The following is a 27509-nucleotide window of genomic DNA, read 5'->3' as shown; positions in this document are numbered from 1 at the left end:
ACGACTGAGCTGGACACACCAATCTGAGACAGGCAGGGCCGGACTGGGACAATAAGTCAGGCCGGGAATTATACACCCAGCCAGGCCACTATCAGTTTTCTTTTGTGCCATTTTCCTGGATTTATTTGTCAATATTTACAGCATTGCTGCCCATAGTGATAGCCCTAAACTTTAAATCTACTACCCCAGAATAAACATATGGACTTGGGTTACTATTTTAAAAAAAAAAGTGCAAATCTATTTAGGAACCTGTCCACTATTTTAAGTGGAGGTGGACCTCAAATCATCTAGGGGGGTCCGGGGGCATGCTCCCCCAGTAAGATTTTTTTCAAATGTTGGACTAAAATGCATCAATCTGGTGCACTTGAAATAAAGAGGCTACACCCATAAGAAACAGAACTGTATACATTTAAATAATTATAAAATCATAAGAACATGGCCATAGCCAATAACATACCATATCCAATGTGAAAAAACATTGAAACTTGTTTATTTATTTGTTTTTGGTTCATTTATAGTTGTGAGTGTGTCTGGGCTCCTGAACCAGCCTCACCCATCTCCCCCCTCTCCCCCTGCTCCTCTTTGAGGCAGCAGCAAAGACTAGTTTTAGCTCTCAACAAGTTTTTAAAGTGTATCTTAACTTTTTTCACCTAGTTAACATTTTTTGTTATTCATGCGTATTTTACTAATCACTCCCCCTTCAAATGGAAATATGTGTTTACCTAAATGGTGACCAAACCGTTTGAGAGCCACAGAGAACTTAGACTAAGTTAACTATCTAAACACTCTAAAGTCCTTTACCTCACCTGAGCTGTAGTTATCAGTCTCTCAGTCTGACAGCAGAGGACTCTCCTCCACGTTGTTGACAGCTCATTATATCCGTTAGCGCAACTAGGTAGCACCAGATGCTAACAACAACAATACACGTAACCGGTGCGCGCGCTTTCTCTCTCTCGCGCCAGCCAGCCAGCCAGCCAGCCAGCCAGCCACACAGAGACCAATCGAGGGCATGGCCGTATCCACCATTGAGGTCACCGAGGTCCGGACCTCGGTAATTTTTTCCGAGCTGTGTATTTAACTAAACTTGTGAAATAATTACACTAAACGGGGTATTTTGTAGTACTTTCATTTACTGCCAATGGGGGCGCTGCATAACTACGTAGCCTCGATTAAAGCAAACAGAAGAAGAAGACGACATGTATCAACAAACCACCGCAGCTCGGACTTGTACCGGATCAGCGGAGGAGTGATGAGGTATCTAGAGATCTGAGTCCAGCGGGCTGCTTGTGCTTCTTTTCTCCAGGGAGGAGAGCTCCAGAGGCTAAACTTTGGTTTAAATTGCGTGAATAAACTAGCTAGATAGCTAAAGTTAATTACATTCATCCAATGTCAGAAGGATTTCCTTTTAACACGCGTTGTAATGCTTTTCTTTCATTTCAATTTGAGTAAAACATTGAAGATATAACATTGTATTGTTTTCTTTTTACACTGACTCAGATATAATGAAAAGACTTCGTCAGTCGAAGCTCAGCTTTGGTAGAGAAGAGACAGGACAGGCAGAGAGAAAGAGAAAGGGATGGAAGTCAGGGAGGAACTACAGTCACGCAGAAGAATGTAGGCTTAATATCCCCATCTATCCATATATCTATAACGATAGTCTTCATTTACAATATAGACAATAGGCATAATTTTTAAACAACATACATCTATTGCAGTTATGATGTCATAATAACATAGAATTGTATAAAACACAATTTGCTTATATCTTTGTTGAGAATCAAACAAAACAGATTTAAATTAAAAAAATAATGCAAACAAACAAGTGAAATGAACTAAATGGCTTAATTGCTTTTGATTCACTGGCAGGAGCGACATGCAGCCAGAGCAAAAAGTGAACAACGAGGGAGAGATTGAACAAAGAGAAAGAGTAGAGGAGAGAGAGAGTAATGAACAGGAAGAAGACAGAGAGACTCAAGAAGATGGAAGAGAGGCTGCCGGTTATGGAAAGGAGAGAGACATGGAAAATGAATGTTGACAATGTTTTGTGATCATTTTAGCCTCTTCTGCATGTCCAGATCATTAATAGTAACAATCAACTGATTATTTTGTATTACACTTTGAAAAATAATTTATGCATGGTTTGAAATCAATATATTATCCAATGTGTGACCCCCCACAGGACTTAAAAAGCACCTAACTGGATCATGAAAATCCCAAGAATCTCGGGGGGTATCCCCCGAACCCCCCTAGCATGGACCTCGGTATTTAGGGAATCCTGGATACGGCCCTGATCGAGGGCATTACTGTATGATCTGTATGAAAGTGGCCATGTCAGCAGGCCACATCATGTAGACAGCTAGTCACAGAGTCAGACCCACATTTGCGCAGCGTTGCATTCACAATACATACATACAAAAAAAAAAGATCCTCAGGCCAGCAGGCCACTTAACAGGCCAGGCCATCGGGAAACCTCCCGGTCCTCCCGATGGCCAGTCCGGGCCTGGCGACAGGTCGCTCATCGACGGCCAGACATCTATCGGCGGCCGAAATCTGCCCGGTGTGTCCGGGCCTTTAGGAGCAGAAGTTGTTGAATAAACAGAAGTCCGCCCCTAATAAAAACCAGATCTTCTCATTATATCCTGATAAAATCAACCCGATATCACGGCAAGACGTGAACATGTGACGATTTACCATGCTGGAAGACGTGAAGATGTCACGATTTTGTCCCTTCAAAAACGGGACAGTTACACGGTATTGTTAAACCATGTTAACCAGTGAAGAAATAACAGAAAATGCCAAGCAAATGCTACCCCGACGGTCGGTTGTTATTGTCAATATTAATATAATAATGATTTATTTTTTAATAGTCACACTCGATTACGCCGATTTTCTTGTTGCCCCAGCTGGTCGACACCTCTTTTAGCAGAAACAAAGGCTACATTCATGTATTAAATCGATGTTAATCCATGCGTGTGGGTGTGGATACAGTCTATGGTGTGGATGTGGAATTAACGGACGTGACGTTGTGCGATTGAGTTACCAGGCAACAGCTTCGGTTCATGTTAATTTACAAACTCTTCAACTACAACCTTAGTTATATTTAAAAACATGTTAGAAGACCTCACGTAATACTTTAATGCAAATTAGAATGTAAATGTGAAGGAATGTGTGTATAACAAAATACATCGGTGATAAACGAAACCGGAAACTGATGTAGGCAAGATCCTCAGTTTGATGATTTAGCCGCAATGCATTTGGTGTTTATGTGATGTGAAATCTGAAAACGTTTTTAAAAAATAAAATACTTTATTCCGAGTGTGCTTGCTTTTCTCTTTGAAATACACGGTTTGGCTGCATTAAATATTACATATCTGCCGTAGTTCTCTATTTATAGAGCCCTGCTGAGAAGACTTCTAGCCAAAGAGGAAGAACTGCCGCCAAAACTGAAAACGTGACGTGGATCATAAATATATAAGCAATTAAACATCATCTTATATTTCTTTTCACACAATACGTCTCCTTGCAGTATCAACACTAATTTGGCTGACTTTTATATTTGATCCAATTGGTAGGCTGTATTTACACCATAACGGTGCAGAGCTGAAAGAAAGGGACACCTGCTGGTTAAAGCACGTTATTGAATTGTATTATTAGATATTAATAGGAGGATGTGCAAAACAGACAAACTAATAAGGCTTAATTTAAACATTAAAGAGTACTTTAGGTTAAGGTCTTCTTTTGAATAAGAAAAAAGCTTTGGGGGTATAGAAGAAGAATATGTAGGAATGAAAGCCTCTTTAAATGGTCACACATGCAGAGCACACAGCACACAGTGACATTTGTATCTACAGATAAATATTAAGCCTGACAAAGTATTTAACGTCTAATATATTGCTTTCCTGCAATGTTAACTATGTTTAAGCACTTATTTGTTTATTATTAAACTGATATTATACATATGTATTATACTCTTATAAGATGTATGTAGATAGTATAAGAAATGTGCAGAATGACAGTTTAATGGTGGAGGTATAGATACATATTGATAGATTTCTTGTAATGCACTGTTGAGGAACCTGAGACCCAAGTTTTTAATTCATTGCATAACTACACCGTAGTTGTGTATACTATGATATGTCAATAAACCTTAGCTTAGAAAATCTTGAAATCTTGAAAGGGATGTGCAAACTAGTCATTATATAGTCTTTAATTAACTATTAGTAGAGAAGAACGAGTAATGAATATACTTTATAGGGATCCTATTAATATCTAATAATAAAATTCAATAACGTTCTAAAACCACCAGGTGTCCCTTTCTATCAGCTCTGCACCGTTATGGTGTAAATACACCCTATCTACCAATTGGATCAAACATAAAAGTCAGCCGAATTAGTGTTGATACTGCGAGGAGACGTATTGTGTGAAAAGAAATGTAAGATATTGTTTAATTGCTTATATATTTAGGTCACGTTTTCAGTTTTGGCGGCAGCTCTCCTGTTTGTCTAGAAGTCTTCTAAGCAGGGCTCTATAAATAGAGGATTACGGCAGATATGTAATATTTAATGCAGCCGAACCGTGTATTACAATGCCGTTATGTGATGACTTCCAAAGTGAAAAGCAAGCACACTTGGAATAAAGTATTATTTTATTTTAAAAAAAACGTTTTCAGATTTCACATCACATAAACACCAAATCCCAGCATGCATTGCGGCTAAACCATCCAATCATCGAGCTGAGGATCGTGCCTACGTCTGTTTCCGGCTTCGTTTATGACCGATGTATTTTGTTATACACACATTCCTTCACATTTACATTTTTAACTACGGTTGTAGTTGAAGAGTTTGTAAATTAACATGAACCGAAGCTGTTGCCTGGCAACTCAATCGCACAACGTCACGTCCGTTAATTCCACATCCACACGCATGGATTAACATCGATTTAATACATTAATGTAGCCTTTGTTTCTGCTAAAAGAGGTGTCGACCAGCTGGGGCCACAAGAAAATCGGCGTAATCGAGTGTGAATATTACAAAATAAATCATTACATCAGGGTAGCATTTGCTTGGCATTTCCGGTTATTTCTCCACTGGTTAACATGGGTTAACAATACCGTGTAACTGTCACGTTTGAAGGGACGAAATCGTGACATCTTCACGTCTCCCAGCATGGTAAATCGTCACATGTTCACGTCTTGCCGTGATACCGGGTTGGATAAAATCTAGTTGTTTTCAGCATCATAATCTTACAGACGGTTTCGTCACGAACAATCAGTTTTCAGGTTTTGAAGTCTCTGATCTCTAATCATGTTAAACCTGGCACTTAGGATGTAGGACCCAATTGCAAGACCCGGGAGACAGAGGTAAAGTATTTGTTGGATACTTTATTTTCCAAAACAGCATAGAGAGGCGAAGTCCCGCCCATCTACTTCCGACCCATGGGACCCCGGAAGCGGAAAATTATACATTGACGTCAATGGAGAGAGAAAAGTCATCTTTCGATCCCATTTGAATTGTGCCACGAATGACACATATGATGTTTGAACATTTTGCAAGTCAAAAAAATAAAAATGTGTCGTAAAACTGTGAAGTTACAATTTTTTCTGTGTGAAACCGCTCAGTAAACTACAGGTCTCTGGTCTCGCACAATACGCGTCACCATCACAAAGATGGCTGTCACGTTAGTAAATTTCACCTGTTTCTTTCAGAATGAGGCGAAAAAGTATAAAACGAGGTGAAAATCACTACAAGTCTGGGCATGTTGAGAGCTGTACATACACGAAAGGGAGCGGTTCTGTAAGAGCCAGCATGCGGGACCGGCTTTACAAGGTTTCAGTGAGTAATATGAGTGCAATGTTTAAGGTTAATGTCAGCTAGCTAACAAGGTACACTAACGTGTTTTGTTTTAGCAACTAGTTTTCTCCTTAAGAACTTTGTGGTGTCTGTGTATGCTGTGGATAACATTAGTGTTCACAAGAACAAGATACACTCCCGTGATTTGTTTTAGTTGCTCTTCAGATTGAAGCGGCCAGTTCTATATCGACTATATGTGTGATCTCCTTTTTACATCTCGTTGTGTCATTTGAGTTTATTTGCTGTGTGTAGATTCAAGGATTTTGGTTATCTTGTCCAGGGATGCAAAATTCTCCTTTTTGAATCCAAAATAGGTCGTTTTTGTGATTCCTGTAGATCTGCAATAAAAATATTTTTGGGGTATGGGAGGGGGTCTGGGACCCGGATTAATGTGCGGCCGCGAGCTTTTTTTTATATATTATAATGAAGCGCGAGCTGTGTGCTCGAGTCTTCCTGCCTGTCGGCTCTGCTCATGATGTATAATAAGCCTCTGCTGCTCAGCGATGATGGTCTAGCTTCAGCAGCTACATTACCTACGGTGCGTTCGTTAATATTAACTGTGCGTCCGGAGTCACTGTGGCACAGACTGGACCGCTGGTGAACAGCTGTTAGAACGGGCCGTTCAGGTGTTCACAGTAGAGCTCCCTGTCGGAGCGGCAGAGCGTGATGTGCACTGAAAAGTTTTTTTTTTCCCGTCGCAATATTATCGTTGAGCTAGCCAACTAGCATACATTGTCACTATCTGCTAACGTTAGCTTTAGCCTTCGTTTTCTAATCGTTTTTTTCATAGGCTATAAACAGCGGTGGTATAAGTATATATCTTGTAATTGATTAAAAGTAGAAGTACTCAGTTCTTGTACTTGAGTAAAAGTAGAAGTACCAGAGTGTAGGAATACTCTGTTACAGTAAAAGTCCTGCATTCCAAATGTTCCTCAAGTAAAAGTAGAAAAGTATTATTATCAAAATATAGTGAAAGTAGCGACAGTAAAAGTAGTCATTTTGCAGATTGGTCCATTTCAGAATAATATGATATGTTTTATAATGACTGATCATTAAAGTGTTATCAAAGCTGGTAAAGGTGCAGCTAGTTTGAATGACTTTGTATACTGCAGGCAGGGTAGCTTTTGGATTTACTCCAGGTGGAACTAAAGTCTGATTTAACACTTGATTATATTTCACATCATTCATCCACATCTGTAAAGTAACTAAAGGTATACATGTAGTGGAGTAAAAGTACACCATTTACCTCTGAACTGTAGTGGAGTAGAAGTACAAAGTAGCAAAACATTGAAATACTTAAGTAAAGTACAAGTATCTCAAAATTGTGCCCGAGTATAGTACTTGTTGAGTTTATGAACTTAGTTACTTTACACCAGTGGCTATAAAGATAGAAAGACTAAGCCTTGCACAGAGGCATGAAAATACATTTTCAAAATGCTCAACAGTGCTGCCAAAATTATAAACTGACTGCTACACAATTAAAATAAATGCTTTTTATATATTTCTATTAGATGTGACTCTATGGCGTTTCTGTTAATATTAACACTGCTGCTTTAGTTGTTCTGACTGCTAAAATCCTCTGTTATTCCTCATTTTAAAGCCGATATTCTGTGGGGTCAGGGGGCTCGGATCCTTGTCACCTTTTTCATACCTGATGAGTTTGCATCCCTGTTGTCAATTTGTTTGGTTATCTAGGCACAGCTGTGTGTGACTCCCTCTGGTACACTGGTATGTGTTTTCCTAATGTAGAGAGCATTGATTAATTAATAAACTACACACTGACTCTAGATCCTGACCAAATCCTTATTTTTTGATCAAATGTTTTTCAAAAATGTATTGTATATTATATAACAGCTGCACATCACAGACCGGAGTCTCTGCTACTGTGGACCACGAAGGAGGGGATCATCATCCCCATCCCGAAAGACCCTGCATGGCATGGAAATCTCCTCCTCCTGGAACAATTCTACACCCAGCATATGCTCCCTGTGTTGGCCAGTAGAGAGGAGGACATTTAAATAAACATACTCTTAACACCCTCGGACTCTGCGTTGTGTTTCGTATGTGTGATGGGGTGTTATGCAGAGGGGAGGAAAACAGGACACAGCAGATTGGGATTGTGGTGGAGATGCTGAGCAGTTATTTAATTGTTGCGTGTAATTATTATTATACTGCGTGCTTCTTAGTTATTCCATCTTTTGCTGTAACATGGATCTGTATGTAACTCTATATTTACTTGTTATCTACCACACTTCCTTCTACATCATACACCATCATTATACATGGTGTATATAGGATATATATTTATTTGTATACATATCTGTAAATTGTATAATTTTATTTTTCATATTTGGGATTTCTCTTTTGTCCACTCAAATACACTTGGCCCTTTCTCTTTTCCATGTGGAAAATGGCAGCTGCATATTCTGCTTTTCTCATCTGCTCCCTGTCTGCTCATCTACGATGAGAAAATTATATAATTAATTACTAATAATCATTTAAACCTGTTATTACCAATATTTCACAAATTCTTCATGTAAACTTAAGAGTACAGCTGTATGTTGAGTATGTCAACTTTGCTTGGTTCATCTTACTGGGGGGCAGCTACATGGATGTCGGTGCAGTCCACAATAATTTTGCAGCTGAAGGCAGAATGAATTTATTATTGACTCAGAATGAAGCACAACTTCATGTCATACAATACATTGACTTTATTTGTAATTGTGTAAAAAAATATGAATATTGATTAGCAAGCAGGACCTGCAGGAACAGAGAATGGTGATGGATGGAGTTGGGAAGAAAGAAGAATAAAGAAAACAGATCAACTTTATCGGATATTAAAAATTCAATTTCAAAACAAGTTGCCGCTCCTACAGTTTTCTAGTATGTAAAGATGATTTCACATGACCAATGCAAAATATCCCACTCAATACATGTGTGTCTCTGAGGGGTGCATTGTGCCTTTGATGTATATAAATAATATACCATAACCAAATACTATTACGTACAGTGGAAATCAGGTTGCCAGAGCAGGTCAGACCAGTGTGCATGTTCCTCAGGGTCTCAGCAGTTACAGGTGAGGTAAAGAAAATAAAAGAGAAAAAGGTCAGTAACAACACTTTAAAGTAACAACACTGAATAATTATCTCTTTTAATAATTTTCTCTCAGTAATCACTCAACTACTGTCTTTCCAACAAACAGATTGACTCACTCTCACTATCATCACAATGAAACACGTCCAGAAGAATGTCATGCAAAGCTGCCTGCCTTCCTTCCTTCGACTCTCCCTGAACTGCCTGATCTTTTAATGGTCAATGTTAACCATTTGTGCAGATAGCATTAAGTAGAAAAGATCGCTGATACTAATGTGGCGTTAGCCTACCTCCCGCCCCCTTAGCACCTGGTGGAGGGGGCGATAGGCTACTCTTCAAATGTTTCACAAAATACTTACCATCATGACTACTCTTACTGTTTAACATTTTGGTTTACTTCATGTTAAGGCTAATACAAATGACAAGGCTAAGTAATGTAATATAATGCTAACTAACATGCTCGCTACTAGCTAGGTAGCTAACTTGACTATGTTCCATGCAAAACATGTATATTACCTGATATGTTTGGTCCGACGACTCCTGGTCCTTTCATCAGACGGGAAGCGATAGAACGAGCAAGTGGTATGATCTCTTTTGTGATTACAACCTCGTACAAAGCACACAGGCATCTTGTAAAAGTGAATTTATTGGAGCAATCTCTTATATTTATTGGAGGGAATAAATCAGTCTTCTTCTTCCTCTTTGCTTTGCGAGTCACAACCAGTCTTGGAGCATTATCGCCTATGACATCACTTACGCGACCCAGAATGCATTTGGGATTTGTAGTCTTTCTAGTTGCGTATTATTCATAGTCTTATATTTCAGCATTTTTACGACAAAACTGTGACTTTTTTTGCATGGAAATGATTGTTTAAGATTGACAAACATCATATGTGTCATTCGTGGCACAATTCAAACGGGATCAAAAGATAACTTTTCTCTCTCCATTGACTTCAATGTATAATTTTCCGCTTCCGGGGTCCCATGGAGGCTCCCGGAAGGGGAGGGACTTCGCCTCTCTATGGAACAACAAAAAAGGTAACTATCAGATCTCTAGCCGAGATGATAAAAATAGAGAACAAAAAATGAAAGCGCTCACGTCGTGCGGAATCACACTTTTCAAAAGCACAAGGAGCATAGACCTGACCATAGCAAGAGACAATAGCACACATACCTGAACATGACAAGAGACGAAAACGAACTGACACTGAACACTGGGAGACAGGCAGTAGTCGAGTTGAGGGGGGATGGGGGGGGATGGCATCCCCCTTAGGTATTAAAATGGTCAAAACCATCCCCCTTATGAAACGGCCATCCCCCCTTCCCATCCCCTGTTATTTGATCAATTAATGTGGAAATATTGCCAATGTTTAATTTTCAACATTCTACATTTTATATGTGCACGTCACGTGCCCCTCGTCCACATTATTTTAGCCGCTAAAATACTGTTGACGAGGGGCTCGTGCACATATCACGATCACGAAATTGATGTCAAGTCAGTCAGCGTCAACGATAGCAGCGCAGCCTGTGCAAGCATCATGGCCAGTAAGCGACAAGGACAGCTTGACCTGAGGGACTACTTCGGCTTTAAGAGGACAAAAAGTACCACTGAAGGTAAGTCAAGAATACTTTTGATATGTCACCAAATGTGTAATCTCTGGACAGAGGCGATAACAACAGAGTTATAGTTTGGGAGCTTACGTTTTTTTTCTTGTTAACTAGCCTAACGCCAGGCAGCTAGTACTAGCTGCTATAGTAACCAACGTCAGGTTAGACCTTTCTTATATTCACAAAGTTAATGTCAGATTTGATTTCTTTTTCACATGGAATATCTCGCAGGGTTTCCCACAGCTCTTTACTGCTTAGGCGACCGCATAAGCAACACACTTAACTAGCCTAGACATGTTCAGTCGGGGAAAAAAATTAAATGTAATTTAGGATGAGGCAGAGCAAGCTAGTGTACAAGCAGAGACGACAGGGGCAGAAGAACACAGAGAAGAACAGGTGTCGTTGACGGTTCCTGAAACAGCCGGTGAAGTTCAGTTAAGGATGGTAGATAGTCCAAGTTTGGGATTCTTCAGTATGAAAACTGGTCCCGAAAGAACCCATTTGAATTAAGGTTCCTGGAGGATCTTTAGGCTGATTTTGTGTATCAATTCGATGATCATGTATCCACTAGTGATTTAAGCACTTTGTTTGATAAGCTTTCCATTCATTTTAGTGAGATCATATAATATAAATTAAGTGTGAAAATTGCACCTTTAGTCACTGTGAGCGACCAAAATGTATTACTTAAAAAGCTTTAAATGTGATGCATGCCTCCGAATCGTGTGATAGCGGCTTCTGGTGGTTGAATGTCATCGCTCTTATTTTATATGAAAAAAAAACACAACTTGACAGTAGGCCTACTTCACTGTCTGCTCATTCTAACAAAACCATAATGCCGTTGTTTTCTTCATATAGAGGATAATCATGGCGAGGAAGCAGGAAGGAGAGCAGAGGAGACTAGAGCTGGAGAGACTAGAGCAGAGGAGACTAGAGCAGAGGAGACTAGAGCTGGAGAAGGAACAGGTTTGATATTTCTAAATAGACACTTTTCTTTTTCGAAGAGGGGGAAATGTATCTAATCCTACCAAGGGGGGGTTTTAACAGATTTTATGTTTTTGTGGTAGAAAAAAGAAGAGAGGAGGAGGCAGAAGCAGAGGAGCCTAGAGCTGCAGAAGGAACAGGTTTGATATTTCTAAATAGACACTTTTCTTTTTCGAAGAGGGGAAATGTATCTTACCAAGTGGGGTTTTAACATAGATTTTATGTTTTTGTGGTAGAAAAAAGAAGAGAGGAGGAGGCAGAAGCAGGGCGAGATAGTGTCGATGATTCTGACCAAAATAACCAGGGAGATAATGAGCAAGATATCCCTGAATGCTGGACATCTACCAAGTTCAGGGAGAAAAAAAAGTATTATCCATGGCTAATATGTCAAAGCAAAATACTTGGCTGCCTAACCTGCCAGAAAATGAAAGTGGTTGGGCCAAGTACAGGTGGGAGCAGCCAGTTGCATATTGCTGAGGAGTGGTCCAACGTTAAGGTTACAGCCTATGGTACAAACCGAGCAGCACAGCTGCAGTCTCTTCGTAAGAAAATACACAAGCATAAAATGTCAGACCAAGCAGCTGAGAAAACCATGGAAAAAGCAAAAGAAAAGACATTGGAAACATTGACTTCTGAAATGCAAAGGGATCACTTATTAACTACTGATAGGGTATTTCGTACAGTTTACAAGATTGTGAAATCTGGAAGGCCTTTCACAGATCTACCGTCCGATATTGATCTGCAAGTCTTGAATGGACTAGACATGGGAAGAACTTTACATTCAGACTATTCCTGTGCAACAATCAGCCAACACATAGCAAATGAAATGCGAAAGAGAGTAGTTGGAAAGGTCCTTCAAAGTGGAACAAAACTTTCTGTTACGATAGATGAAGCTACAACTGACAGTAAAAAATCAGTATTGATCATTTATATTAGAGCGAGCTTAGGGATGAGTGAAGAGCCCCTAACATTCTTCTTGGATCTAGTTGAGCTTTCTGCTACCAATGCAGGTGAAATCTATCAAGCTCTCATGAAAAATCTGTCACATCATGGCTTCTCTGAAGCTATTCTGAGTGAACGCTTTGTTTGCTTTGCATCAGATGGAGCTTCTGTAATGCTTGGAAGTAAAGCAGGTGTTGCAACCAAAATCGTAGAAAAGTTTCCAAACGTAATGGTGTGGCACTGCATGAACCACCGTCTTGAGCTGAGTGTTGGAGATGCTGTTGAAGAAACTGTAGGGATGAATGACTTCCAGTTTTTCTTTGACAAAGTGTACAGTCTCTATCATGCATCGGCCAAAAACCGCCGTGAGCTCACTGAATGTTGTGAGGAACTTGCTTTACAGTGTCTGAACATAGGGAGAATTCTCAGCACTAGATGGGTGGCATCCAGTTACAGGACCATTAAAGCTGTATGGCAGCAGTACCCTGCAATCCACAAGCACTTTTCCAATGCCTCAGTTGATCCTAAAAGAAGTTCAACAGAGAAATGCATGTTCAGTGGTTTAATAGATCGCCTTTCTAATGTCACCTTTGTGCACAATCTTGGAATCATGTATGATGCTTTAGAAGAGTTGTCTGAATTCTCTCTCTCTCTTCAAGACAGAAACATGACGCTCCCCAAGGCTGTAGCAATACTCAGTCGGCAGGTCCGTGTGTTGAAGTCCATGGCAGAGCAGCCTGGACCAGCGGCAGAAGTGGCTCAGACTGCAATCGGTTTGAAGCTATTCAAAGGGGTGCCACTAACAAATAATTTAAGACACAGCAGAGAAATAAACCACCAACATTTTTTTCATGCTTTGGCTGCTAAAATTGAGACAAGAATGGGATCACTGCCTGGAAAACAGAGAAGCAAAGAAGAGTACCAGAGCTTTCTTGACAATGTCAAAGTGCTGCAGCCATCAAACTGGCCAGATGTGTGTGGTGTTCGTTATGCCGAAAAGGAAATACAGGAACTCTGCTCCTTTTTCAAGCTTGATGATGGCAGACAAATTCAGAGAGGAATGAGGGAATATGTTGATATGGTGAAACTCAAAACTGTTGATGAAATGACACCACAAGCACCAGAAGAGCTAAAACCCCTCCTTTAAGCAGTGAACACACTGGTCATCTCCACAGCTGAGTGTGAGCGTGGGTTCAGTCAGATGAACATTTTAACCACAACTAGAAGCACGCTAGAGGTAAAAAGTATGTCAGCCTTGCTTTTCATCAAGTGTGTTGGCCCTCCACTACAAATGTTCAAACCAGAAGTTTATGTCAAGTCTTGGCTTCAAAGTCATAGCTTGGCTAATGATCTGAGAGCAAGAGCCCGGAAAGTTGTCATTAAAAAACATGATTATGAAACTCTTTGGAAGATCCTATGAGATACTACAGTATAGGGGAGAATTGGGTTGGTAGCCATTGAATAAAACTGTTTATTTGTATTTGTATATCATATTATATGTATTATTTTCAGATTTTGTAAATAGTATATTTGTTTAATCCATGTTCTTGCACTTGAATTAAAATGGACTTGACTAGAGAGGATTCATGTTCAATGTTTTGTGAGGTTTTGTTTCAACATTTAATGGATGAATTCCCAGTAGATTTATAGGTATTGTGAGTGTGAAGTTGAAGTTGAAGTTGCACTTGCACCCAGTGGGAAAATGTGTCCTCTGCATTTACCCTAACTATGTAGGAGCAGTGGTAGCCATGGGACCAACTCTAATTCTGAGGTGCCTTGGTCAAGATCAATGACAGGAGTATCTGACACGTAATATATCCATAGCATGCAAGTTGTTTTACAGTAATAGAATATAATAATTATCTTTGTGCTTAAACACTAATCAAAAGGGTACAACGTTGGTCTCCCACCAAATGTGCTGTCATCAGATCAAATTAAGGGCCCTTAAGGCAGTCAGCACCAAACATATATCCAGTCTACTCAACTACCTTGAATTGCAGGTTAGTTTTTGTTTTTAATCTCCGGGGGGGGGGGGGGGGGGGGGGCATGCAGATCCACCATCCCCCCTGGCTTTTTTTTACAACTTGACCACTGGAGACAGGGGAATTTAAACACAGGCTAACAAGACACAGGTGGGAATAATCAGGGGCGGGACTGACGCTGATTAGCACAGGAGACACAGAAGGGGTGACAGGTGAAAATAATCAGGAAATTAGACACACCAGGGAAAACTAACGACAGACAGGAAAACACAGGGGAAAAAAGACCAGACAATATACAGGGAGGAAAACATGACAAGGAGAACAGAAAAACACCCACTACCAGACACACAAACTTAAAACCGTGACACTAACCTAATAGTAAAAAAGATATTAAAAAAGATATAAGGTTGACACACTTTACTTTCTTTAATGCACTAGCTCAAACAACGATTGGTTGAAGCTTTGCCCTATATCTTGTGGTAACATTGGAAATTGAAACAATGCAACTGATCACTATTTTGCTCTTACACTGCCTGCATAAAAGAATATAACTGAATAAATAATGTGTTTTTATATTGAAGAACATTGTCGCGATACAAACTAGACAAACATTTTTACCAATCCATATATCCAAATCTTTTTTTTTCAAATAGATGCCTTCCAATAAGCATTTCCTGATTGGTTTTCTACTGTCAGGATAAGGATAAGAATGTTAGTGCTTTCTAATACACATATGACTGTCACAAAAACATTCTGCCACATCTAGAGTTAAGGCTCTCTTAAATGTAGCTTCAATAAATAGGTCCACCAACAAAAATACACATTTTACACATTAAGTAAGTTAATTTAAAGGGGACCTATAATGCAAAATGCACTTTTTGATGTATTTTATACATTAAAATGTGTCCCCGGTGTGTCAGGGAACTCACGCAGCGTCAGAAAATAAAATCGTCTCTCTTTTCCTCCGTACCCAAATCTCTAAAAACGGGGGTACAACGGAGCTGATCGAGATTTGTGTCCGATATGACGTAATATCGGAAATGTGGACACGCGGCACTATTAGTTGCTATCAGAAACAATGCCCGACTGTTTTGGACGTAATATGGTCGTGTTTACATTAGCATCGCTAACACTCAGAGCTAACCTGTACTGGAGAGCATGTGTGTGAAGAAGCAGGAAATAAAAAGGAACTCACCTTGTGGTATAACCGGCAAGAGAGAAAGCCTTTGAGCTCCATACTGTTTCAGAAATAACCCTTGATAATCCATGATATGGCGTTTTATCACCGCAGTATTTAGTTTAGACAGTAGCTGCCGGGCGCCGCATGAGCTCAGCCCCCTCCTTTTTATTTTGTATCAATCTTTTTTTTTTAAGCTTTATACCCCAAATCAGCACTTTTTAAACAGGAAGTGACATAGAGGCAGTGGCGGCTGGTGGAAATTATTTTAGGTGGGGCTATTGTAATGGTGAATAAACCACGCGGGGAACATTTTGAGAAATTACCCCTTAAATTAAATTAGCTACACTATTTCATCGTTGCTGTTGTATGATTGGTGTTTAGCTACGGTATTTAGCGTCTACAACACCTCCGCTTTTAGGGTTGACGTAGACCCAAACGTCGCCCGGAGGTCCCCCGGTGTTGTTGCGGGAGCTGCTGCACTAGCTAACGCTCCACTAGCTAACGCTACATTAGCAAAACAAACGCTTATTTATTTAGCAAATGGTGCGGCGGGCTTCAAACATGTTCCCCTCCACTGGTTTCAACCAAGCACTAAATTAGATGTTTTCCAACCAAATACGGTTGAACTGACACTTCCCCATATTAATTTGTAAGTAGATTCGAAGATACATGAGTTTCTGACTGCTGCAAGCTGAAGCTTGGTTGCTAGGTTACTAGCTGGGTGTTCTCCAATAAGGGGCTGGTGGAAACAAAGTTAGTGATTACTGGTTCCATGTTGATTTAATTCAATACAAATTGTTGGGGGGAACTGAAAGGCTATTACCTGGTTACTTTGCAGCCCGGACATTATCCCCAAAACACATTTAGACGCTATCGCAACACAGAAGTACCTTTCAAATCCGATAATTTTTAAGACCTTCTAAATCATATTTAAGACCTTTCTTATCTTTTTGGTCATATTTAAGACCTTTTTAAGGCCTTACATTCAGATTATCAAATGTAAGACTTTTTAAGACCCCGCGGGAACCCTGAGGAGACTAAATACGAACATTATATGCAGACACAGATGTGGGTCAGAAACACAGAAATATTAGAAAACAGACCTTTAAGGCAAAACATCTAGTTTGATAGATGCTGTCAAAACTCAACTACAATAATATGTGTGTGTGTGTGTGTGTGTGTGTGTGTGTGTGTGTGTGTGTGTGTGTGTGTGTGTGTGTGTGTGTGTGTGTGTGTGTGTTTATTTAGCACGGGCACATAGTATCTGTCCACGGCTGTTTGAAGAGCAAGCATGGGAAACAAAACACAGTGTTTACCTCTTTGCATCCAGCTAGTCACACACACAGTTACAATCACACTCCCTTTAATTGACATAATTAATAGATAGTTTAGCTTCTCACCATCATTTGCTGTGGCCCACTGATGTTAACAATCGTAACTGAAAGGCTGCCTGTCCAGAGTCATAGAGAGGGCTCTGTGCCTGTCAAACGTAAACATTCAGCCACGTGACTCGCAAACTCTCGCGAGAGTTTTACACAAGACGGATCCTTTCTAGCCATAACACTGCACCGGGCGCTGACATTGGCGCCCGGTGATCACCATATTTGACGACGCTGATTGGCTGAAATTATGTTTCGGAGCCATAGCTTACAGATAGTAACAGTCAGCTGCTAGTGGCTGCTGCTGCACTGGTTGAGGGCTCCTCTCTTAGCGCCCAGACGAGAGAGGGTAATGATACACGGGCAAGGCCAGGCAGGAAACATGTGACTTATCAGTAACTTTAGACATCATAACACCATTTTAAACGAGATTTTATTGTAGATTATACATTTTACTGATACCAATTATATAATATTTACCTTGTTCATTAAAGATTAAAATAAAATAAAAATATTTTAAAAAATATTTATTTAAAAAAATATATATTTTAATTTGTAATGTGGGAAGAGATGGGGTGGCGCCCCTAGCGCCCCTATGGGCCGGCCGCCACTGCATAGAGGCATATGAGGTATGGCTAGAATAGGTGATCTGTTTGGTATTTTGAGCAAAACACTTCATAGACATGTTTTTTCATATATTTGTATATATCTGAGACCTATGCTATTGCCTACAAATAGCATGATAGGTGACCTTTAACTGTCTTAGCTGTCCTATACAGTTACATTGATATTAGTTAAAATATCTGCTTAACTAAGCTGCACAGGGAGCTCTCTCTCTCTCCAACTGCTGAATTTCTGAAAGAACAGCCAAAAGTCCTTGGCAAACAGCAAAAAGTACATGAAATGTAGGGCGTCTCTTTGTCACGGTCTGTTTATTTTTCAGTTTTATTTGAAATTGTTACCTCTTTGTGCCTTGTCTAGTTTAACTTCCTGTCTGTAGTTTCTCTCCTGTGCCTGATTGTCTTATTGTGTTAACCTGCTGCCCCTTTTTGTTGAGACTACTGCTTTGTACTGCATTTGGGTCCTGCCTTCCTACCAAACCCTGACAGCCGAGGCACGTCAGGGCTCTTTGGCATAGCCACAGGGCGACTGTGGCTGTGAGGGAGTGTGATCGTCTTTCAACCAGAAGGTTGTGGGTTCGATCCCAGCCCATGCAGTCAACATGTCGATGTATCCTTGGGCAAGATACTTAACCCTGAGTTGCTCCCGATGGCATGGCCAACGGTGTGTGAATGTGTGTGAATGTTAGGTCCTAGAGTAAGGTACACTGCTCTGTATGAATGGGTGAATGACATGTAGTATGTAAAGCGCTTTGAGGGGTCTTAAGGTCTGGATAAAGCGCTATATAAGTACAGTCCATTTACCATTTACCATAGCTCTGTGAATTTAAAACTTAATCCAATCACATTAATACGGATTGTGTTTCATGGTTGTTTACAACAGTCACTTTCAAGAAGGCTGACAGGTGGCAACGTCTGTATGCCGTTAAAAATCAGCCATGATAAATCATTTCCAAATTCTCTGAGCGTTCCCTCCCTCCCTTCTCCTGCTTCACTTCTATGCCTCGTATGCACACATTTCTGGCAGATTTATTTGGTTGTGTCGAGCATATGGAAAGGGAGTCAGGAAAACATCTCTAGAAAACACGTCTAGACGCTGAAGTCAGGATTGACCTGAGTTGACCTGAGTCATTTGTAATGTTTTTGCACCTTAAGTCTATCAGCTCCTTGAATATAATCAATGAATAGGTTCTCTTTAGGGTTATCTGGACTTAGGAAACACTTCCTGTCCCTCGCTTGCTTGATTTAGTGCCAAAGTATTTCATTAAAGAAGAAGAGGCTCACTACTGTCAATACTGTGGATATTGATCTATAGAATAATTTCATTGATGTCATACCACCAGCTGATTATTCTGTATATGATCCCTTACTTTAATCTTTGCCTAATTTACATCTTAAACTTCTACTCACACTTGAACGGACAATGTTTGTACAGAATATATACTTAACCACATTTTGTACAAGGACAAATCAGAATCAGAATACCTTTATTAGTCCCACAGAGGGGAAATGTGCATTGTTACAGCAGAAAAAGAGCCACAGACAGCTTAATGTAACATATGTTACATGCATTAAAAAGTATTTAAGTAAAAAAGAAGTTATAATAATTAATTTTTTTAAAGCGGCTAAAGGTTAAATTATGTGCTACTAGGCACACATTTCAATCTTTAATCGAGCTATCGACATTCACTTAATTTGTAAGTAATGTTGGCAACAGGTTTTTTTAAAACAAAGAAAGACGCAAAGCTGCAATGATTTTGTTATATAACTTTTCAATTGTTCACAGTGATTTTGACAATTCAATAGGAATGCAATGCAAAATAAGTGGAAGACTATCAATACCACCATGGAACAGTTATTTGGTCATGGTGGTGATGGAAGGTGATCTTCTCTGCCCAAACCTTCAGTCAGAGCCAAGACTATTAACATTTGCCTGAGGGTGTTTCAGCAGTGTGGGAGAGCGGAGGAATAGCTGCGGGGAGACGGGGAATAGCTTTCCCAGATGTGGCACTATAGCCAGCTGCTGACAGGCTGTCTGTCGTGTGAGACAGGTTGAAGGAAAGGCTGCAGCTTCCTGATTTAGAAGAGCAAACATGTCTGCTACTTTCACAAAGAGTAGCGCTGACTGCAAGCTGAGCAGGAACCAGCCATGGTATTCCCATTAATTTAGGCTCAGTGGTTTAAGAGCTATTTGTAGATACACGGGCCTGCTGTGGGAGGGAAGGCCCAGATTGATGGTCATTGAAAAAAAGCGGTCAGGGGTTCCGGATCAAATGTTTTGTTGGGCCCTTCATCACATATGAACACACATACCCCTTCTTCATCACCCAGATATAAACTGTATATCGCTACTTTCAATTGATGAAGGTTGAAATAATTGTTGCTGTATCCAAATAACCAAACCACCAGGAATTTAACAGATTACATGAAATATTGTGTTGTTCGTGAAATTAGTTTGAAAAGATGTTGACAGATTTGGTCAAATCAGAGGGCTATGGGAGGTCTGTCTTTATATCACACGAAACACTGGGAAGCTGCTATCAATAACGTTAAAGCCCAAATGCATACAGTTTTATTGTAATATCAGGATGCATTGGTGTCTGGCGATTGTTTTTTCTTATTCAAATTTGGCTTTTTTTTTTTATGTCTACGCAACAGGAATAAATGCAATTTGTACTGTGCCACTGATGCAGCAGCTTGTGAACTTCATGTGAACTAATACCCCATCTTTATACTATTTAGACCTGGGGCTGCAATCCGTTTGGATTTTGGATTCAGTTCCCAGTTGTGCAAGATACCCAGATTCCCCTTCCTCTGATTGTAGCTGATCTGTATCTCTCCCCACTCTCAGATACTGTATAAGCAAGGTACAACAAGGCGTCAAATGATTTGGTAGGTTAATTTTCAGCTGTTGCTGACCATTGCTAACTGTTTGAAACGACCAATGTTTCAAGTGGCCGTCAATATGAGCTTTAGCTAATGATGTGCACACTCATCTGTTTATTGATGTGATAATATGAAGTGGGGAAGCCACTGGAGTCTTAACTGAAGCCAATACAACACGTCTTGGATAACATATACTGTAAGCTCTGACATGCAGTCAAGGGAGACATAGTCAAAAATGTAAACTGTAAATAAATAGATTCAATAAAGGATTCAAAAGGTTTACAATTTCATAAGCGGATCTACTCCTCTCATTGTACTTGTATAATGACAATAAAGGATTCTATTCTATGTGACACTAGATTCAGACTCCATAAAATATGCTACTGAACCTCTATTTTAATACACATAACCAAACAGCCTACTTTCATCTGATCTTTTTCATGTGTAAAGTACTTTGTAGTCATACTGGGTTGATATTGTACTTTTCAGCTATAGTAAACAGTATCACAATATTCCTTGTAAATTTGGTGTGAGGGGCAGGGACATGTGTTAAACTGGCAAATCCTCTCATTTGGAGAGGAAACCGAGTGCAATACATTAACTTTCCGAGTGTCTAAGGCCACAGAAGGCCATGAACTGTACTTCAAATAATGCATGCAATGAAATAAAAATTCCTTTGCTAAATAATCATTTAGAAGCTTCACGTCAAGTCAGGGATTTCTCTTCACTTTGCCGACCAGTGTTTACAATAGAAATTAATAGAAATAATGGTGGCTGTAGTCTCCCCTCTATATATATCTTTGTTTCTTTTTTCCTATTGTTGTCTGTTCATTTCTTTGGCATTTACATACTGCTAGCTGAAATTAAACTGGGCTGAAAAGGTTATTTTGAAACTGGTCCTGGGTCAGTGTGGCCATGTCTGGGTCTGCTTGAGTCTACAGTGCATTAAAACCAGGCGTCACCACGGTGCAGTCTGCTGATCCCCCCTCCCCCCCTTAATATCCCGAGTCGCTCCAGAGGCAAAACCACTCCAGTCTGCAGATTCTTCGAAAATATTGACTTATTCATAGATGCATTCTGGCGAGTCTGCAGTGGAGTTTGGCCTTGAATGTATGACAGACCATAATAACCAACCACGACTTGAGTTAGATGATGACCCATCAGATCTGTACCAGATCGACCGCCAGCCAAAGCTGGTCCAAACCTGGTCCAAACCTGGTCCAAACCTTTCTCTCTTTAAATGGTTTGAGCAGCTCGGGAATTAAATGTGTCTCATAAAATGTGAATTCCACAAGCCAATTGCACGTGTCATAGGAACCTCACATACCTGAAGGTATACAGTGTATTAATGGTGTTATTCCGTAAATCATTAAATCTATACGGAATACTTAAAAACTCATTTGACCACTGTATGATGCCTGGTTTTCATGTGTGTTATTTTGTTAACATTTAATGTTTAGTATTCTTAAAGTGCGCATTTTTTACTGAATTGAAGCAATGGTTGGTATACTGATCTTGTGTTTTATATCATTTAGATTTGTAACATTATTTAGGTAGAGGCTTTAAATAAGCCCGATTGGTTTTTTGCCTTTTCCTTCACTGTTTGTCATTTGTTATCGGTTATGTTTGTGTATTATTAAATTGTGCAAAACAATTAAAAGTTTAAACCTTAAACCTAAAGTCACCTTGAAGGTAGCTGGCAGTGATCTGTCCATTCCATTTATCTATTGTCTATTCAAGCTATTTAATATTAATATTAATAATACATTTAATTTCAAAGCGCTTTTTGAGGTGCTCAAAGATTTTTTACAGTGGTGATAAAACGAGATAAAATATAATAACTATTACATATTAAAACAGCAACAGAACATAATTCACAAATTAAAAGACAATCTGAAGAGGTGTGTTTTGGTCAGTGTTTTGAAAGCGGGGGGGTCGGTGCAGTCTCTGATGTTGTGGAAGGGAGTTCCAGAGGGTGGGGGCAGCACTGGGCTTCACTTTAAACAGTAAATGGTCTATGTGGGAGGGGGACTGAGTACCGGGGAGACTTTAATGGGGGGGGGGGGGTATATTACAGGTATTGAGAGGCTCGGCTCTCCACAGCCTCCCCCCACTCTGACTGATCCAGGCCTGTTGTTTCAGCAACAACTGGGCGAGTGATTCTCACCCAGATGACACACTTGTTTCATTCCATCTCTTCTTTTGTCCTAACTCTCACACTCTGCCTTTGTCTGAAATTGCCCACAGAAAATAAGACTAATAACTAATTCTGGACAGCCCCGAGCAGCAGGCAATGCTTAAGTCTTTATGCCATTACCCCTGGAGCTGCAATTTCAACAAATCCTCTAACTGCCCAATTGCAAGCTCCTTATTCTGTCCATATCCTTGCAGTGGTAGAGCAGATATGATGTGTAGTGTGTGCGTTTGTGTGTGGCATGTGTATGTGTATACATTAAGGATGTACATTTTCACAGGTTGTGAAGTGATTACTTCCAGGAATATATCATGCTTTTTTCCTCGATTCACAGGATTTCTCGCCATACACAAAGTTTGACTTTGAAAACAGAGCCACGGATAATTAACTATAAAATGAGCAGCAATTCCAATCTTAGAAGATGTTCTTTTTTTGAAGACTAAATAACACAATGCTAAGCATATAGAACTATATGTTCTTAAAGGTCCCATGTCATGCTTTTCCAGTTATTACTCTATGGTTATTACCCGTCCCCTTGTGTGTTATGAAGGTTTTTATGCATGTAAATTGTCTGCAAAGTCACAAACCCTCAAAGTACACCCTGTAGAGAGTACAGTACAACTCAGAAAAGACCTCCCCAAAACGCCTCGTTGGAGATTTCTCATTTTCTTCCTGGGTACTGTGAAGTGTGAATACCCAGAGGCCACACCCTCTGCTAGCCTTTCACGAAACAAAGCTTCCCAAACCTTTCAGCGATTCATGCCGGATATGTACAGCGTAGGGCACTGAAGAACGATGCTATTCCTACTTTGTTTGGACCAGCGGGAAATTCGGGTACACAACCTGTAAGTATTCATTGTTGTTTGTGTATTTATGATGTTTAAATCAAACAAGGTATCTACCACGACTGTTTAAATGATTAAATGTTTTTCGGACTACATTGGGATCACGGAGAAATGCTCTCCGCAGACCCATTCTCACAGCGTTATATACCTTTTTCTTACTCAATATCAAGCCACACTTATTGTTTTTATTTCGGCTGTGAGTGTTTGTGTGTGCTCAGGATGAGTTTAGCTTGTTCTCGCTGTATCGCCGAGAGGCTCGTTGCTGCGATCTTCTGCGAGGAGAGGACAGGCTTCTGCTCCTCGCAGCAGATCGCAGCAACGAACCTCTCAACGTCCCGACCAATCAGAGCACACTGGGCTCAAAGGGAGGGTGGGGGGGGGGGGGGGCAGGAGCTCCAACAAGCCGTTTAGGACAGATAATGAATACACATACTATACAGAGATGCTGTATGAGAAACCAATGTGAGTTTGGAAAATTGCACAGTATAAATCTATTTTAGTATACCTCAACAATGGAATTATGATCAGTAGAAATGGCCATCACATGGGAGCTTTAAAAGTACTACGAATGGAGTTTTCACAATCAGATTCACAATGGACAGCTTTAACAATGATTAAAATCACGGAGGTTTACATTTTGAAAGAAATGCATCAAAAGTCCAAACGTGTGATGGATCAGAAGAAGATATTTTTTTAATTATCGCACCAAACCAAAATAAGAGTGCTGGAAAAGCTTGTCGTCATAATCACAATTCATAAACTCACTGGTGTTTTTGTCTTTAATCTCAGATCATTAATAATAAACTTCTTTATCTTCCTTCACCACTACATATCCTTGAAACCACCCTCACTTTCATATATATACTGCATATACAGTGTAACACATGTAACATATGAAACTATCATTGAACTTCCCAATAACATAACATATACCCTATTTGGCTTTTATATTAAAAGGTATATATTGGCTAGTCAAATCCATGAGGTCACTCCCATCTCAACCACACCTAAACAATTGCATTGGTTATATCTTATAAACATCTGATAAATAATTTCAGTGTATTGCTGCAGAGTTTCCGTCAATACCTTCCCTTCTAGATTGTCACTCTGGGAAACTTGCAGATAAAACCTGCTTTTCCTAAACCCACCATAGCGAAACCTACTAATGTTCATACTTTGTGTAATCTTAACACTTTCCTGAGTATAATGAATTGCTTTAAAAAAAAATTGTACATTTACATACAAACAATGCAAGTGATGGAATTGAATATATTTGCTTTGAATGGAATTTCTTCCAACAAACTATCGTCCGTGAACATTTCCATATTTTTTATAATCTGAGTTTGGAAAAACTGCCACAAACTGCTGCCCTGTGTGACTGAGAGCTGCAGAGTGTAAACATTCTTTATTTCAGTCGCTGTTACCTGGTTGGTTTCACAAGGAATGTATCCTTAGATCGTTATGAGCGTGGCATTTCTTGTACGTTTCGCTGTAGTATCACTTTAAGCCCTATTCACCTCCATGCACAATTACAAATAAAAATCTGGCAAATCTCACACAGCTAATGATGATAACCCTCTCTTGTTTTCTAAACAGCCGTTGGATAAAAGACAAGTTTCAGATGGGCACCAGGGGGGGTATACTACGAAGCAGGATCTTCGCTTAGCCGGCTAACTTCAGGGAAAACTTGGGGTTTCCGGTCCTAAGAAGCTGGTTCTCTTTTTAGCAGGCTAGATCTCCATGGTAACTTATGCTGTGCAGCTAACCTGGGGGGTATACTACGAATCTAGTTCAACCTATCCTGGATATGTTTTGAGTTATTCGGTTGACTTAAACCAAAACAAAGCCGCTCTCGCTAAACTGTCCGACAACGCTGGCTATCAACTCGCTCGCTCAAGCCAGCCGTGTCCTATCTAGTTAGGTGCGCGTTCACATGAAAGGGGTGGTATCTGGAGCATTCGACCAATCACAAACATGGAGAAGCGTACTGACAGCGCAGCGTCATACTTCCTGAATGAAAAGTCAACATATTAGTCAAATATGAAGAAGTTAAACTTTAAACATCCATGACTTAAACACTTTAACTGCACCTGCAAGGTGAATACAGCTGGTAAAAGAAAAAGTATTTGAATGCGTACATTAACAGGTTTATGATATCACTGCCCCGTCTAAGACATGATCTGACTTTAATTACATTTGACTCGAGTGTTTTGTCAACTTAATGTGTTGCTTAAAATAATACTTCTGCATCCAGTACAGTATGTGACACTGTGAGTGTTGCACAGCCAGATACGGCTCAGTTGACTCAGATAAGGAAATATATGATACATTATGATGTGATATATCCCTCGGACTGTACTTAATGTTACTCTGATCCGGTTACTTATGTTGTGGCAGATATTTAAGTAAGTTTCTTAACGCTAATGTTATAATAGTCAGATTGCTCTGAAGATGGGAGGTGATATTCTATTCATTTTCACGTTCACAAAGTGAACATGCTTTGAACTGCAACGGCAGTTTAAACTGTATCCTTTATCCTGTAATATGACTTGATCGCTTTAAACTCTGCACACTGTTGTTATCAGCTGTTCCACCATGGTTTCTACCTCAACCTGTAATAGATGTATCCTTATTGAAACGGTTACATTCAATGAAAAATAAAATCAATGTGCAGGCTTATGTGAACACTGTTCTACATTAACAATACGGGCAGTTTATACATTAAATAAATCAACAGTAGGTGGCGATATATGCTCCAAGTGGAAGCGATTCACCATTAAAGCAAAGAAGAAGAAGAACTCTGCACGGTTGATCCCTTATCCTGGAACATATCCTGCTTCGGAGCACAGATTAGGTTCCAGGATAAGTCACCATGGAGATCTAGCCCGCTAAAAAGTGAACCAGCTTCGTAGTACCGGAAATCCCAGAAGTTATCTTGCTAAACGAAAATCCTGCTTCGTAGTAGCTCAACTCAGTGAAAGCACTGCCTGCTGACGAATCAGAGCTCAGTGTGCGGAGTTTAAAGCGATCAAGTCATATTACAGGAGAAAGGAAATACAGAAAAACTGTCGTTGCAGAAAAGACGGCCGGTGTTACAGTATAAGTTGAGTCATGACAACTGGCGACATTCTATTATTTTCGTCATCGGAATCCGGGGCGTGTACATTGAGGACCCATTGTTGACTTACCAGGAAAGAAACATCGTTTGTCGTTTACGTTCATCTTTTGCTATATCTGCCTTCCTAAGATCCACTCGTATGTGAGGTTGTGGGGCAGAGGCCGATATCGTGACGCTTACAGGGAGGTATCGAACATTTCAAAGTAGGTGACTGTGTGGATGCCTGTTCAAAACATTGCAAACTTCAATAAATCATTTAAATTATATATTTGTGTCCGACTTTCATTTGTTCATCGTTTTAATGTGATGTATAGTAGCTTTGATAGCTGTCCATACCTTCAGACAGCCTAAAAGTAAAACACAAGTTGTTTATTCACAGCCTGAACGCTCATCGAGATGACTGGATCAGTCATGACAACTTGTGATCAGCTCCGATTAAATTGTGATATCAATTCTGTAGCTAACCTCCAGGGATCACGTTTATTTTATGAAATACCTGTATCCCTCTCATCACAACAAGACTCTACACTGTGCAGGAAAAACAATTACATACATGAAAATAACCTTGATGCATGGGAATTAAACACACAAACTATCTTCCGTGGCTATATTGATATGTCACAGTAACGGTAAACCACAGAAAAATAAGTCCAGCGGGGCACAAGTTGAATACATATAATACGGTAGTTCTATTATGCCTTTAAGCCTATACGTTTAACCCATAAGAACCCGGACCCATTTCTACTTTTGGGGAAATTAAGGGGAACGTCATTTAGACTAAATAGACACATTTCTGACAAGTAACCCCCCCTAGTGTTAAATATCTGGGCTT

General features: G+C 39.9%; 2 protein-coding genes across 4 annotated transcripts in view; one reads left to right on the top strand and one right to left on the bottom strand.

Annotated features, from left to right (window-relative positions):
- The window catches only part of ltbp1 (latent transforming growth factor beta binding protein 1), a 210354-nt gene that overhangs the window by 108813 nt on the left and 74032 nt on the right, over window positions 1-27509 (bottom strand).
- LOC307044203 (uncharacterized protein) lies at window positions 10175-14051 on the top strand. Of its 3 annotated transcripts, XM_079689282.1 has the most exons (4): window positions 10175-10556; window positions 11406-11513; window positions 11615-11671; window positions 13133-14051. In XM_079689282.1, exons 1-4 carry the CDS (start codon window positions 10292-10294, stop codon window positions 13618-13620), a joined length of 918 nt encoding a protein of 305 aa, XP_079545408.1. In that variant the 5' UTR covers window positions 10175-10291; the 3' UTR covers window positions 13621-14051. The 3 variants fall into 3 exon arrangements, 1 of the variants encoding a protein (XP_079545408.1); XR_013809570.1 differs by having other exon boundaries at window positions 10175-11513; window positions 13137-14051; XR_013809569.1 differs by lacking the exon at window positions 11615-11671 and having other exon boundaries at window positions 10175-11513.

The sequence above is a fragment of the Notothenia rossii genome (assembly GCF_949606895.1).
Source record: "Notothenia rossii genome assembly, chromosome: 6".
Lineage (NCBI taxonomy): Eukaryota > Metazoa > Chordata > Actinopteri > Perciformes > Nototheniidae > Notothenia > Notothenia rossii.
The sequence above is the reverse complement of the archived record's forward strand: the minus strand, read 5'-3'. Positions and strand labels throughout refer to the sequence as shown.